General features: G+C 37.8%; 1 protein-coding gene across 5 annotated transcripts in view; it reads left to right on the forward strand.

Annotated features, from left to right (window-relative positions):
- The window catches only part of KIF13A (kinesin family member 13A), a 102,839-nt gene that overhangs the window by 47,617 nt on the left and 38,639 nt on the right, over positions 1–16,583 (forward strand). For all 5 annotated transcript variants that reach the window (XM_063159991.1, XM_063160001.1, XM_063160028.1 and 2 more), the window contains exons 5-12: positions 4,830–4,922; positions 5,411–5,591; positions 6,597–6,684; positions 7,907–8,041; positions 8,548–8,660; positions 13,628–13,739; positions 14,094–14,306; positions 15,881–15,991. In XM_063159991.1, coding sequence (XP_063016061.1) covers positions 4,830–4,922; positions 5,411–5,591; positions 6,597–6,684; positions 7,907–8,041; positions 8,548–8,660; positions 13,628–13,739; positions 14,094–14,306; positions 15,881–15,991 — 1,046 coding nt within the window. The remainder of the gene's footprint in view (positions 1–4,829; positions 4,923–5,410; positions 5,592–6,596; positions 6,685–7,906; positions 8,042–8,547; positions 8,661–13,627; positions 13,740–14,093; positions 14,307–15,880; positions 15,992–16,583) is intronic.

Raw genomic sequence — 16,583 nt, forward strand, 5'->3', positions numbered from 1 at the left:
AACAAGTACTAGGCCATCCTATCAGTCACTGCTCTCTGTGCAAAACCAAATGTGCTCATTTTGCATTATGTTGAATGGATATATAGTTGTGTATTTCACAGTGTATTAAAGATTTAGCTGATTGACAGGTGGGCCATGAGAACACACAGAATGGTGTGCACCACAGACAGCATACGTGGATAACTCTTCCTTGCCATTTTTGTTTTAATGCCCACAAATCCAGTGTTTGTCCACTCCTGGCAATGCACATTTGTCACAGGATCTTTAAAACTATTACACATGATCAGACTGACTTTATTTCTCACTTTATTGATCAATCTATGCTACTATCAGCACTTACTAATATTGTTCACTCAAGAGCGATATTCCCATTTGGATAAACTTAATTGTGGGTAATTGAAAACAGTTTCCAGGCTCTGAGGGTGTAGGGCTGACCCTAAAATGGTATAAGCCAATTTTGTTTTATGAGAGATCTTCAATTTGTTTGGCTGAACATAGGCTTATTTTTTTTGTACTAATTTTCTTTCTGTACTCATGTTCGGGAAGTACCTACCTTATCTTTCCAGCACTTGAAAACATGGGTATTGTTGCTGTTGGCAGCAGAATTGCTTTTTTAGCAATTTTTTTCCTGTTTTAGCAACTTTTTCCTGTTGAAATGGAAACTGCAGTCTTAAATTCTAAATGATCCAGTGATATCACCAACAGAAATAGTGAAGGTAACCTTCAGGTGACAAAAAACTTGTAGAGGGCATCTTTGCAGCTCTCCTTGCAGGACTGGCTCTCATAAAGACAGCAGGGAGTCTGAAGTACAGAAAAGAAGTAAACTCTTTACAAGCCTTTGTGGAACTGGTGCTCTGATTTCTGCCCTCCAGGATAAGGGGGCTCTTTAGCAACTTGATATATTGTGTTAGAGAGAGCCCCATCCAACCTGTCCTGGAACACTTCCAGGGATGGGACCTCCACAGCTTCTCTGGGCAACCTGTGCCAGTGCCTCATCACCTTCACAGTAAAGAAGTTTTTCCATATTTCTCATCTAAGAATATATTCTTTCACTAAGAATCTAGATTCTTTCAGTTTGGGGGGCTTTTTATTTGTCTTTGTTCATTTGGTTTTTACACTGAATATTGACGCTGTGCATTTCTGAACAGTTTGTGTCTGTGTCATTCCAAGCAAGGAATGGTTTGTGCTGATCATCACGTGCTAGCTCCTGCACCTTTTTTCTGATTATTTTTTTCTGAAAGCCATAGTTAGGTGTTTGGTGAAAATATGGATTTCTCATTGGGAAGGGGTGAAAAAGAAGTCAGTGAAGTAGTTTTTGAGGAGGGGGGGAATTTGGTTATGGGACAGAATGAGTTTGCCTTGATCTGGAAGAGGGATGAACTTTGTCTATAGGCTGCAGTAGAGGTGTTTTGAGAGTGAACAAAATAGCTTATTGCCATTTATTCATGACTTGAACGGGTCAGAAGTCAGTTTGTGGATAATGGACACACCTGCTTGCCTTGGAAAGCTCACAGAGACAAATAACTGCTCAGCATTTTGGTGAAGAGGAAGATATTGAGAAATTCACAGAGATGTGAACAAAGGATTCTTTTTACAAGCCTGGATGACAGTAAGAGCCTATTGAAGTCTGCAATGAAGTGGATTTTTAAAAGGAAGAAAAGAAACCCTTCTGTTTGGGAAGGATTCAGGAGATGGCATAAATAACTGCTGCAGCACTTAGGCAGGTCCATTCCTAGGACCCCACACTGTATTGACTTGCCTGGGTTTTTCATAAACTCCCTAACCTCCATCATGTCTGGCCTGAAATCTCAGCTCTGCATTTCTGCAGGCTCCTGAGAGGCCGTACACATGACTTGAAGCTAAACTGTAATTTTATAGGAAATATGTATGCTGACTGCAGCATTTTCCTTTTAAAAAGGAAGCAAACCAGGCAATTGGCTGAAAGAATTCTACCTTTCTACCCTCACAAGAGACAATGACTTGTGGATTTTGAGCAGACACAAGTGTCTTGTTTATTTGTAGTTTTGACTTAACATTGAAGCTGTTCCTGGTCTGCAAGAAAAATTCACCAGACTTTGTTTCCCTTTCCTCAAAAGGATGGGCAGAAGGGAGTTCCTGGTGTGTGAGAGCTGGCAGCTCATTTCTTTACCCTGGGCTCCCTGGCAGCCTTGGGCATGTTCTCCCAAGCTTGTCCCTCCCAAACTTCTCCCAGCTCTGAGCAAAAGCTGGAAGAGGGGATGGATATCTATGGCCTTTGGTTGCCTCTAAGGTGCTGAATTGTCTTAGTCAGCTGGAAGATTGGGAATTCCCTTCTTAAAGACTATAGAGGAAATCCTCCTGTTAGGGGTTTGTTTTTTTTTAATTTCTCCCATTTGCTGAAAATTAAGTCATAAGTTAAAACCCCTCTGCCAACTTCCTTAAATGCTAGGCATCTGTGGAAGAAAAGTCATGTAAATAAGAAAAAGTATGAATTACAGGCAGTATTGACTTATTTAGCAAAACAGAAATGCAGCAGTGTTGACACTGGATCTATATTATTTCTTTTGACTGTAAACACACATGGACATAATTTTGTATGATACAGAGTTTGTAAGCAGTTTGCAGACCCACTAATAAAATTCAAGGGGGAAGCAGTGTGGTTTCTTAATAAAAAATAGCAAAATATCATGGATGATATACTGCTACTCTCAGTGCCCTGCATTTGCAAGTTGATAAAATGTCCATATTTGAATTTCAGCATTTTGTTCTCTTTTCTGTGAGTGCACTTAAGACCAAATCTAATTTTATCCCACGATCATTTGACTGGTTACTATAAACAATACTTTTTAATGACCCATTTGTCTGCGTTAGTATTGCTGAGCTCTTCAAATATGTAATAAAAATGCCATTTTAGAGTTATATATCAGTGTCTCATTGATTTTCTGTTTGTGATGACAGTTTGAAAATTAAGTATCTCCTGAAAAATAAGCTCAGCTTTGCCAGTGAAATTTCAAGTGGATTCCTTTCCTGATATTTATCAGTGCAGTAATCTGTAGGTCATCCTATGGTCATTATGACCAGGCACAATTTTAAAACACTTTGGTATTTGCCTTTTTTTCCCTTAGGAAACGTGGAGGAGGTTACTGGTTTATTACTTGTCAGAAGTGGGTGATAAAAGTTTTTTCTCCCTGTGACAAATGGTTTTGTCTTCCACTCACAATCACTGTGTAATGTATATGTATTTTATTTTTCTTTTAATATTTATATTCAGCTTCAGTTTTTGCTTGATTTTTTGTTCTTGCTCAGCTTAGGAGTTGGTTAGAAAGCAAATTTTTGTTTATTTGACATTCTTATTAAAATCTTCTGCTGATATATTTCGTTCATCAGTAGTTGAGCACTCTCTGTTCCAGGTTGTTGAGCAGTGCTTTCTCAGCATAGATATTATAAAATGACCAAATGACCCCCTAGTTGAAGGAGTCAACTAGCACTGAATGTGCATGGTGAAGGAAATGGAGTCGCTCCAGAATACAGTGGATTTTCCTCTGATTTTAGTTCCTATATTCAGCATTTCTGAACTGTGTTAATGCAGGTCCAGTGACACTTTGGAATTTTAGAAATTCAGCTAGAAAGAGACACATAGACCATTTCATAGTGCATCACTGCACTAGTTTTTTCTTTATAGGAGAAAAGAAATTAGGTTATAATGAAAGGAAAATGAAAGTGATGTACTTTATTGTCCTATTTATATTCTTCTAAAACATTCTGCAGTCATTCCAGAGGTGGTTCTGCAGGAATTCTCTGGGCTATGGAATGTGGGTGTTCTCATAAGTAATTATGTAGCAAGATTTATGCTAGTATGCCATTTTGAGAGTATGAAGTCACTATTGCATCCACAGTAAGAAATAATTTCTCCCAACTGATAATTGCTGAAACTCCCATACCAAGATGAGAGAGGCAGCTGATCACAGGTGTTCAGAAAGTCACCAGGCAGTGAATCTAAGTTTAAAACCATACACCTGAAGGTGAACAAATACTGTCCTTAGCTCAGCTCTCCTTGTTTTGGGTGTACACACAGCTGGTGTAATTGTCTGATCAGAACTCAAAGCAGACAGCACATTAACCCTCTTTGTGGTGTAAAAATTCTGGGCTTTCCTATTAAAAAAACAAACAAACAATACAGCTGTTTTCATCTTCTACATCTGAAAGATTGAAGTGCATCTAAAATCTGCCTGGCTCAGGGAGTCAATTTTCAAACTATCAGATTCTGCAGCTGATGTTTCAAGTTATGGATTTGGCAGAATATGTCCTCAAACGACTCTGTTGAGGTCTCACAGCCTCCTAATACACATTTTCTTCCTGAATGTCATTGGAATGCTTTTATCTTGTTCCAACATCACCTTGCTACAGGGGGAATTGTAATGGCTTGTAGTGAAACTTGAGGCAAGTTCCCAAGAGAACAGCTACTTGTTCCTGTGTGCCCCTAATGTCCTGATTCACCAATGGGTTTCATTGAAATTTCTTTTGACTCTTTTTGTTACAGGACTCTGTGATTAAGCAATACATATTAATTGCAGAAATACACTGAAATAATAAAAAAGTTAGACATCTGTGTTATTTTCTAAGCATTCAACTTCTATGACACCTTTTGAAAAACTGCTCACTTTACAGATAATCAACAATATATTTAAATGCAGGAAGCAACAGTTTTGATCCTATCACTCAGTTGTTCATGAATAATGTTTCCATCAGTGCTCTTAATCATAAAAAATAATGTGCAAACCTTTTTTATTCTTGTTCTCATTTAATTTTAGCATGTTATACCATTTAAAATAAGCCAAATTATTTTCTAGGTCAAGAAGTGGTGTTCAAGTGCCTTGGGGAAGGAATTCTGGAAAAGGCCTTTCAGGGATATAATGCTTGTATTTTTGCCTATGGACAGACAGGTGAGTGCCCTAAGGGAGAGAACACTTTGTGCACATGGGAAATGAGAACAACAAAACATAAAGGAGATAACATTTAAAAATTGTACTTTGAAATATCATGATATTTCATAAATGTCTAGTACAAGCAGTGATAAGTAAATTCCTAAAAGCAGCTCTGTCAGGATGATCCTGGTTGTTGCCTGTTGGGGCCTCTTTCAAAGCCTGAAAGGAGTAGTGAGTAGTCTCCTACTGGAGACTTACTCAGTTTCTAGTGTTTAAGTGTGTTCCAAGGGGCCCCAAGTAATGTCCCTGCTGAAAGAAATCTTCAGGATAATTTCTCTTTTTGTTTACTTCTACCTTGTCCAAAGAATTAGCTGTCTGGAATAGCATGTCATGTTGTGCTAATACATGCTCCTGGAGCAATGAAAAGAGAATTAAAATGTGCTTGAATGAACGAATAATTAAGAAATTATATTCTAAAGCATTTTCTTCTCCTTTTTTTCTTTTAGGTTCAGGAAAATCCTTTTCCATGATGGGCAATGCAGAGCAGCTGGGTCTGATCCCACGGCTCTGTTGTGCTTTATTTCAGAGAATCTCTGTAGAAGAAAATGAATCTCATACTTTTAAAGTAGAAGTGTCCTATATGGAAATCTACAATGAGAAAGTCAGAGATCTGCTTGACCCAAAAGGGTGAGTAGCTTCACTTTCCCCTACAGCCTTCTGTATTTTTCTCTAAACTCTAAAAAGAGGAATTGGTTTTGGAAGTCCCCGAGGAGGTTTTTTCAGAATGTATGTTTATATGACTTCTTTAGAGAGGATTAGATACCAAACACAAGAATGAATATTCATGTGTGCTCAGTTAATCACTGGTGTGATTAATTTAAACATTAGGATACCATCCTACTGATGCAGGCAAATACTGTATGAAGTACTTTACCACCACAAAGCAAGACCACATACGAGTGAGTTCTGGGGTATTTTGCCAGATGATCCAGGCAGTATTTGTGTAGGAATTTTCATCAGGTAGGAGAAATTTGAAGCTTATTTACAGCTAGGTCCTTGTGGTTTAGATATTGAACTTTTTTGAATGTGGAAAGGTGACACCTTAGAATTTACTTAGGAATTCTTTCTTCTATTTTGTCTACACAGAAATAATGATTAGGCACTCTGGCTTGGAGATGTGTGTACAGGAAGTAGTTTGACAACACTTGTTCAACTGAGCATTGATATATGTGGTTTATATTTCAATTCTTGAATATAATTGCTGAAGGTGTTGTGTGCAAGTTAGTTAACAAGATAGATTTCAGACCTCGGTATGCGTCCATAAAGTATAGAAAATGTGAGAAGAAATGAAAGCTTTAGCAAATTGCTAGAGGGAGGGTTTTTAGTCTCCTTTTTTTTTAGTTCAGTATTCTTTCTGCCAATTAAGGCATTTCAGGTTTTGTTCCAGCCACAAATACTGGGGTGGGAAGATGCATGAAAAATAATTTATGTATGTAGATCAAAACTAGTTAGATTGGTTTGACTCTTTATTGTTTGAGTTACAAATTCTCGAATACTTTCTTCTTCCTGTTACAATTAAAAACGACATAAATTGACTTCTGCTATATAAAAGGTGCTTATTTCATGTTAAGGCAATAGTTGGCTCTCCATGCTAATGAGTGGATGGTGCATGAGTTGTACTTTATTCCACAGGAGCCGGCAGTCCCTCAAGGTCCGGGAGCACAAGGTGCTGGGTCCGTATGTCGATGGCCTGTCTCAGCTGGCTGTTACAAACTTTGAGGTAAATCTGAACCAGGGACAAGTTTATTAATAACACCTATGTACACGAGCAGTAGGAGTCTCAGAAGAGGTAAACTAATGTCTGTCTAGATATTTTCTAGATATTTATTTCATTTGGAAGCACTGGGTTTGTCCTTGTGTTAGTTACAAATATAGTAGTGGTATCTCATTAATTTGCAGTTTCACTGCATGTAATATATACCATGAACACAATATTTGCTTGACACAGGAAATATGAGGATTCTAAGATAATTATATTAGTCTTTCAGCATGAATTTGACTTTGTTGAGTACTACATTCTGTTTTATATAGGTAATTCATAACTTAAATCACAGCAGCATCTAAGCCTACTTGATTTATCAAAACACATTCAAATAAATTAGTATTGTAGAAGCCAATGAACCACTGTAGGCACAATGGAAATAATTAAAGCAGTGCAGTTTTAGGAGTTGTGTGGGAATTTCTTTTTATGAAGAAACCGATTTGGAAATCTGATTCAGAAGTGTTTTTTAGAAAAATGTTAATTATTTGTGTAGTGTTATGTCCTTCTTTTTATGTTTTGAGGTTTTAAATTTTTTCTGCAGCATCTGTGTGTATTATACATTTTAAAAACTGCTTTTGCAACTTCTATGGTGAATTGCTTAGTTTGAAAGCTCACCTCCTTTGTGCAAATTCTAGTACGTGTTGTTCATGCTTAAGTTTTGGCTGATGACTTCTGAAACGGTTTTGGAAGACTCAGTAAGCACATATCTCAGGCTCTGCGTAGTCATCTTTGTCTTGCACATGTGGGAAGGTAGAGGTTGAAGTGAGGTAATGTTTTGAGCCAATTAAGTGAAGATAGCATTAGTGCAGGTCAGTAAAGAGATGCCCTGTGTTCACTTGTGTAAGTGAATCTGTGCTGGCCTGATTCCTGGCATTAAACAATATGCTTTGTAATGTGGGTGTCACCAACATAGTTCAGCAGAGGATAAGGAAAAGGTGAATTGACTGTAGTTGCTGGGCTTTAAGTGCAGCACTTAAAAAGAGATATGATTTAACATTGTTCTGTGGATTTATATGCCTCTGTAGCAATACATCTCAAAATGTGCAAAGAATTTTCTCATTACTTCTACCTTCCTTTCTTCCTCTCTCCCACACACTCTTCCATCTAGATGGGGATTTTTTTTAGCAAGCACGATACTTTGCTTTTATCCTAGCATCCCTTTTTACTCTTTTTGCTCTAGGATATTGAGTCACTGATGTCAGAGGGAAACAAATCACGAACAGTTGCTGCAACCAACATGAATGAAGAAAGCAGCCGCTCTCATGCCGTGTTCAATATTATAGTGACTCAGACACTTTATGACCTGCAGTCTGGTGTATGTATTTCTGTTGATTAATTTATGAAGTTGAGGTGGATTCTTCTTCCTTTCTCATACACTTAAATCATCTATTTAACTGTGTTTTGACTTTTGATACCATGGAGTCCAGTAATCAAGACTGAGAGAACCCTGGAAGAGCGAGGAAGCACACCACATAAAACAAACAGTTGGATCACTTTTTAAGATTATGTTGACACCATGAATCTTTCTTAGGTCTTAACTGTTGCTGGAGTTAATGTATTTTAATGGCCTACTCTGCTATAAGGTGATTGATGTTACCACATGGGTGATTCTGGTTCCTTGGTGCTTCAGGCCTTTACTAGAAAATATATGGGTAACTTTCAAAGATCTGTAAGACTTCTGACAATTCCTTCTTCTCTCAAATGTGATACTTTAATCCACATTATCATGAAGGCCAGTGTTTCATGGTGCCAGTGTCAAGCATGTTGGTGCTTCATGCCAATGTTTCTTAGCTGTTGTTCTCCCATGTCCCATCTGTGCAGAATTCTGGAGAGAAGGTCAGCAAGGTCAGCCTGGTGGATTTGGCTGGGAGCGAGAGGGTGTCCAAAACGGGAGCTGCAGGAGAGCGCCTGAAGGAGGGCAGCAACATAAACAAGTAAGGCATTGGCATACACAGGCTGTGAGCCCTGATCTTGAAGAAATCACTGTTGCTTCCTTGGCCTCCTCTTGGTGTGCTTGTCACAAGACAGCTCAAATGAGCTTCATCAGAAGCAGTTCAATATGGCTCTTTCAGCTGCTCAGTGCTGAGCAGCATGTGTTTCCTGACATTGGCATAGGCATCCTGATTCATACTTGACTCAAATGAAGGCTATATGAATTTTATCTGGAAAAAGTGACAGCAGTGCTCTTTAATTAAGCATATACCTTTTGTGATTCATTTATACACCCTGTCCCTAGGCTCATGTGTTTGCCTCATCATCTGCTTAAGGAAGAGTGCAAAGTTGCAGAGTTGAATGGCTTTGTTCCAACACGAATTAAATTATGTAAGGGTATAATGCACAGTTTGAGAAAATCGGATCAGAACGAAGCTGTGTTGGTTTAGCATTGCCTTGGGCATTTGTGCTCAAGCAATGACAAGTTTCAAAGCACTTTTTTTAGCCATAATTACTGTGTTATTGTCCAAAACCAAGAATGTAGCACACTATTACTGCTATCTTAAATATACTAATTTTTTTTGGAAAAAAAGAGTGTAACTGTTGCATTAAAAGCTACTGCTTTTTCAGTTTATTTCCAAATGTTACAAAATGTTTTGTATTTTATGTTAACAATGGCAGCACAATGTGTGTATGAGCAGTAAGCATACTTATGATTCAAATTTACCTCTTGGACATTTTTTCCTCTTTCTAGCTTAGTTTCTAATCTGCTTTGTGTCTAATACATCATATTGGTACCACGTTGGCATAGTTCTTATGAAACAAAATGATGTGGCTGTCTTTGCCTAATGGCAGATACTGTAACCTTACCCCACAGGTTCCTAGTTAAATTCAGACCGTTTTTACTGGAAACTGTATTTGTATTTTGCATAAACAAAGGTGAAATTAAATGTTTCTTTCTAATTTTTGAGAAACAATTCAAATGCCCCCTCTCCCAACAGCAATTAACAAATTGCAAATGTATCTATGGATACAGAAAGACTTCGATTTTGTTTTTTCCTTTTAGGATCTTTATTCAGTGTTAAACTTGTATGGTATCAATGCAATAGGAGAGGGTGTTTTTTACCTATGCTGACCCTCTGACAATACAGAACTTCAGATAAAAGCACCAAACATTTCTGTAAAAGGTATTCTAAAAGAAAACTGGATGGCTCTACATTTTCCATTCAATTAAATTCTTATATGATACAAATCTGTAATACTTAGTCCATTTATTTAACATTCTCTATTTGAAATGTCTTTTGGAACTCATAGGCAAGAGAGAATTCTTAGTGCTTGGTGTCTTCTGTTAGAGTTTTGCTGATGGAGCTTTAATGAAGTCTGACTTTTTTAAGCCTAAAAATAGATGTACATGTTTAGTCAGACTGGTTCTTTGGAGGACATTTTGTGCAATCTTCTTTAGGGTACGATGCAACTTACTCATTAGGGAAAGGTAATATTCTTTTTCTGGAGTGATAGAGTATATTTAAACCATATACCTTACTATGTCAGCTCCTTTTCTTATTATATTTCTTTTATAAAAAACCCTAGTAACATATATCAGTGGCATGTGTTATGTTTAATGAGATAAAAAATGGAGCTGCTGGCAAGTAAACTTGCTGCTAGTTTTATGGTTTATTGCCTTGAAGAAGAATGTGGAATTATGTGCCTGTTTATTCAGTGTCTGTACCATTTGTTTCTTATGAAAACTGGCTAGAGCTGTGGCTAGATGCCACCTTGGTCCCACAACTTTTCCTTTTGGAAACATTATTTCCTTCTTGGAGACAGCATGTTGCAGAGAGGGGCTGCTGTCCCACTTACTGAAGCAACTGAGAGTTGTGTAATTTTGTGTCAACATCTCCCTCAAGTTGTAATAGAGATGACTTCTTTTTTTTTTTTTTTTTTTTTTTCTCACAGAGCTGGTGCAGAGTTAGTAAAGGAGGTTTTGGGGAGATTTGCCATACCAGATAGGAAAGCTGGATTTGCTTGTTCCTCCCCAGGATGTGCTAGTTCCCATACCCAGTGCAGAAAAGGAGGTGCTTAACAACTCTTTGTGGTGTAGTCAAAGAACATCTTGAACACAGTGGTAGGAGGAAGCAGAATAAACAATCTGTCAATTAGTGGCTACAAAAGAAAAATTCTTTCTGTGAGCAGTCTGCAGTTTTACCTCTGATTAGTAAAATCATAAATGTTGTCATTTTAACTTTTGAATGCAAAAAGATGATGTAGGCGGGGGCAAGGAATGGGTTGGGACAGGTCTGGCTGCAAGCTGATTTGAGGGAAGGTTTTAGTATTCAGAGTTAACTGCTAGAAAAATGAGTTCTGCTCATTGAGGTATTTGGTTCTAAATTGTACAGAAGTAGCTTGAATGGGTGTCACTGAGGAACAGAGTTGTTTCCCTGTGATGAGGAAGTGCCACTTCCTTTTGAATGCTGCTGGCTCAGGCCTGTGGTGTGAGTGTGCAAGCTTCCCACTGCCCTCTAGCAAGGACAGCCTGGTGCCTGAGGAACATGGACAGGCAGATAAGACACTGTGCAGAAATGGCACTTTGCTGTAATCTTGCAGCAAGTCCACTCTGCTTCTTCTGCAGTGACTCAGTCTGCTGTGTGCTGTGGGCTTAGGACTTCTAGTTGATTCATTATGTAAGTACCGTGAGATAGGATCAGAGTAATGACAGATCTCTGAGGCATCATCCAGCAAAAAGCAAAGCTGATGATGAGTCCTGTAATTATTGTGTTGGGCAGCCATTCCTTTTGCTGCTTCCCTTAAAGTCTTTAAACAGCTTTGTATTATGAAATCTCAAGCAAATTACATAAATGATTGCAGTTTGGCTTTTATTGTAAATGTTACTCTTAAGATCAGTATTTGTAAGGAGCAGTAATATTATCACATTTTTTAATCCCATGGTAATAAACTGTACCTTATAATTTCCTGTTCATTAAAATGCAGTACCCATAACTCAGACTGGTGTTGCAGCCCAGTTGGGAAATACTTTTCAATCACAGATCTTCTTGAATCTCTGTTCTTCCCACTTCCCTTCTGACTGTCCATTTATTCCCCCCACTCAGGGTTTGGCTTTGGTTTTCATATTTCCTCTCATTTAAAGGATGAAGGTAGTCTAGGTAGTTTTTTAGTTTTGTGCTCCATTGGGAGTGCGCTGATGGTGCTTTTCAGTTGTGCTGGAGGAGGTTGCTATAGAGCAGCATGGAGCATCCTGCTGTTTGCTCTTGTATGTTTAGCAGACTGTCATCTCTCTCTGTGGAGGTCAGAGGCTAGAGGCAAGAATTAGTCCTCTCTTTTTCTATCCTCCTCTCACAAAACATTCAGGGGTTATTAGGCTTTTCTTTAGGCCACAAAACTAAACTTAACTTTCTATTTTTGCTATGAATTTTTCAGAGGTGAATCAGAAAGTTATCCTACAGGCAAATTTACAAAATAGACTGCTCTCTTGGGAGTTCAGATTACCTACCTAGCCTTTCCCTAAATTTCTTTTGATTTTTCTCCCAGGTCTATGTTGTCTTTATATGCAATATGGGAAACCTTTTGTGGCACTTGTAATGGTTCTTGTTAACTTACCTCTGGATATCTTCCTTAAAATCCTCTTCTGCTACATTTTTATCATTTTCTAAGTGCTATTTCTAAACCAGTGGCGGTTTCAAGCAACACTGAGGCTCTGTTATAAATATGTGCAAATGCTGCCTATAAACCAAAATAGTAGTGCTTCTTTGAAAAGAAATCACAAGAGGGTGAAGTTGAACAGTAAAATTAAAGATTTATTGGACTATCTAATTGCAATGCTTCTGAAGCTTTTTCCTTGGTACTTATAGAGAGTAGCCGGATATTTGAGCAGGAGTGTGACAAACCCACAATTCTCTTAGGCTTCAGCAGTGTCTCCTTTAAAACCCTTTAGGCATCTGTTTAATGTTCTCAGGCTCCTCAACAAGCTCATTATCTTAAACATACTCACCCCAAGAGCCCTTATGTCACTTAAAATTTACACAGGGTTGTATAAGGATTGCATAATATAGCTCACATATGCTTTGGCTGGATTGCTGATACAGTTACCCCAGTTGGTAGAAGCTGTACATGTACCAAAATGCATGAGTTGGCTATTTTCCTCACGTTTCTGGAGTGTTGTTTGGGATTCAGCTGTCTGCTAAGCAATTTGAGGGCTTTTCTCTTTCACACTTGTGCAGCACCTTTGTAAGTAGGAGATGATTTGGTCTGTGCCCCCCAGCAGAAGCTGCTGAGGCTCTACCTCAGTTATAACCCAGTCCATTTGTCAGGGGACCTCCTAACCTGCCTCTTCTGACCAGCAGCCTTCTATGGCTGGTCACTGCCTCACCAGGCAGATGAGTACTCCTGGGCCAGAGCTGGACTTGTTCTGAGGCTGCCTTCTTATGGCTGGAGAATTGTTTCATTTTAGTTGGCATTTGAGTCAGCGTTCTTAAACAGCATTCTCAAACACTTCCCAGCACAGGGGTTCTTGCTGTGCTGCCAACACTGACTTGTAACACTGTCATGAGACTGCAAATCAGAAAGATTTTTATCCTCTGAGAAAAGGTAGATGTCTAATCAAGGGCAGGGATTTTTCATATACTGAAGCAGTCTATTTTAGACTTTTCAAACTATTCTAAGTATTTCAACATAGTCTCAGTCTCTCTGAAATATGATCATAGTACCACCTATGATGAAACACTGTTGATACCAGATTTTTTCCTCCAAATATGAAACTTTAAAGAAATATTCTGCCTTGTTTGGAGCAGGGCAATGGGCTAGCTGATCTCTTGTGGTCATTTCCAACTTAAATTATTCTATGATTTTTTAAAATTGGATGTGAAGTTCTGCAGAGCAATCCCTATTTTCTGTGTTTTATTTAATCTGCATTTAGAATATTTGTTAAAGCTGTTCTGCTGTTTTGCATTTATAGATCACTTTCAACACTGGGATTGGTTATATCATCACTTGCTGACCAGGCAGCGGGGAAGGGGAAAAACAAGTTTGTGCCTTACAGAGACTCTGTACTCACTTGGCTTCTCAAGGTAATTTATATTTTCCGTTCACCATGTTCAGAAGCTGTCAGCTTACTCATTTGTAGGATCATTGCAGTATGCCTCATAGCTATGTTATTCCAAGTGAAATGGACAGCTAAGTGTATCTTGTGTTAATTCAATGTAAAATCCTACTTGACTGTTTTCAGTTGTAATGGAATCAAAGGTGGTAGAGGTAGCTAGAAATGTTTATGGAACACACAGATTAGTTTATATCCTGAGGACATTTCAGTGCCTAAACAGTACTTTCAGTGCCTTTATTAAGTATTTTAGGTCTATTTGTGAAGATACTGTATAGTCTCATAACAATTTTTAACTGTTGAACTTTCTGTGGCTGCACTACAGGACAACTTGGGAGGAAACAGCCAAACTGCCATGATAGCCACAATTAGTCCAGCAGCAGACAACTATGAAGAAACTCTCTCAACTCTGAGATATGCAGACAGAGCCAAAAGGATAGTTAATCATGCTGTGGTGAACGAAGATCCAAATGCTAGGGTCATCAGAGAATTACGTGAAGAAGTTGAAAAACTGAAAGAACAGCTCTCACAAGCTGAGGTAACCTTATACATAGTAATGTAAAATGAGTTTCTCAAGGAGCTGTCACATTCTGTGTGGAAGACTAGCTTTCTTACAAAACGTGGAAAGGAAGAGTCTTGCACCGATTCTTTTTTCTTTCTTTTTTAACAAAATAGTTCACGTTTTCCAGTATCCAGCATAATGTATGCTTATCTTTAATAACTTTTAAATGAGGACAACATTGTACTGATGGTGACCCTTTTCAGTTCTTGAGGAACTTAAGGCCAAGCAATAATTGATGCAACACAGATAAGGACTAGATTACATCTTCATTGTGTAGACTCATGTATTAGCAGATTTTTTTTTTTTTTTTTGACAAAAAATGTCAGATGGAAAAGTGTGAAAAGTCATAAATACGTTATTGGACAACAAAATTCAGGGGGCATTTCTCTCTGACATTTGTGCAAATCTACCAAAAATTGTCAGAAATGGAACACTGAAAACCATCAACTATTTGCTTCACTGCCTTAATAGTTGACACTATGAGATTAATGATTATCTTAAATTTATATTTCTGCTTGAAGAATAAAGTATCCAGGTAGGATAGTTTATTTGGTATCCAGGATATGTGAACAAATTAGGTACTTAATAGATTTGAAAACATTTTTGATCTTTTCAGGAAGGACATAAAATACTGATGGAAAAGGAACAGAATTGTGCTTGAGGATAAATTTGTGTGGTGTTTAAATTTCATCATTATTTAAGGAATAGTGTTATTCACGTGAACACTTCCTTATAGACTGAAGTGGGAAAATCTTCTTTAAGGAAAATTAGCCATTCACTTTTTTCATAAATAAAAACCTGTTCTAAGCCCTTGTTTTAATTCGGAAAATGTTATTGTAGCATGTTGGCAGGCTGCAGCTGAACACAATCAGTAGGAAGGTGTCCAAAATCTTACTAATTATTTTGTTAAGTGTTTTCTCTTCTACCTTCTGTTAAAAAGAGTTATATAGGGTTATAGGCCAGCCTGTTCAGTTGTTACTTGGCGCTGGACATATTCAAGCCCTTTGCTTTTGTTTCCTGTTGTGAAATGAGAAGCCTGTGTTAGCTCCAGAACATGCCTTCCTTTGAAGGTAATCAACAGGGTCAGTCTGAAAGCTTTAATGCAACTCTAAGAACACTTACAAAACCAGGATGGAATGGAAGGCTAAATGACTAGAAGAATTTGTGTTTGAAACTACTATTGGAAGAAAGACATTGCACTTGAACTACAGACTGCTAGGAATTAAAGTTTTTAAATACTCACATACTTTTATGCAGACAGTGAAGTCTGAGTGGCGAGGCCCAGAGATTTTTGTTCCTTCCATTAACTCTGGAGCTATGTCATTCTTCAGCTGTTTCTGATCTGGATCCAATAAAGGTGATTTCTGTCCTCCTCCTTCTCCTTTGCAAGTTTCCTATTTCCTCAACTTCTACCTTGAAAAACCTGGGAACATAGTAACAAACCTGTACTTGTTGCATTTGATAATATGTTGCTGTGTTGTGTTTCCTTGTGCAAGCTGAAGTTGCAGTGGTAAGAGTAGCTAGTGTTTTTGCTAACTTCTACCTTTTAGGCCATGAAGGCACCAGAACTGAAGGAAAAATTGGAAGAATCAGAAAAACTAATAAAAGAGTTGACAGTCACCTGGGAAGAAAAGCTAAGGAAAACAGAAGAAATTGCACAGGTACTTCAGAAAATTTTAGGAGGAAAGCCAGATACTCATATAGTACTAGTCAGCTGAACTTCATGAACTTTAGTGGACTATGCTGTTTTCCCACCACCTATTTGAAATGTCTTTGAATTTTTGTCTTTTCCCTTTGTTTCTGGTTTTGGGGTGGCTTTGTTTGTTTGTTGGTTTTTTAAACCAACAAATGTTCATTTGTTTGTTGGGTTTTTGTATTTTTTTAAAGTCTAGATTTTATTAGCATAAATCTAGCAGTGTCATGATATAGCATTGATAAAAGCCAGTATTTGATTTTAAAATAAAACATCAAAATATATTTGGGCAGCTCATTTATTTATAAAACCACAGTGAGACTGTGGACATGTTTCCCTTGAAGTAACTAAGGAAGTGAAGAATTACAAAAGGACCAGAATTGTGAGTGGTATTTGTTGCTTTTGCTTTTAGTGATTTCTAACCAGAAAAGGAAAATGTGTACATGTAGTCACTAATGTTTGTTTATTATAATTTTTGTACATTAAAAAAAACCCCTTTCTGGCTTCTAGTGTATACTTCCATCATTCCTTCATCCATAGCTTGAAGAATAAATGGTGTT

The sequence above is a fragment of the Melospiza melodia genome, chromosome 1 (assembly GCF_035770615.1).
Source record: "Melospiza melodia melodia isolate bMelMel2 chromosome 1, bMelMel2.pri, whole genome shotgun sequence".
Lineage (NCBI taxonomy): Eukaryota > Metazoa > Chordata > Aves > Passeriformes > Passerellidae > Melospiza > Melospiza melodia.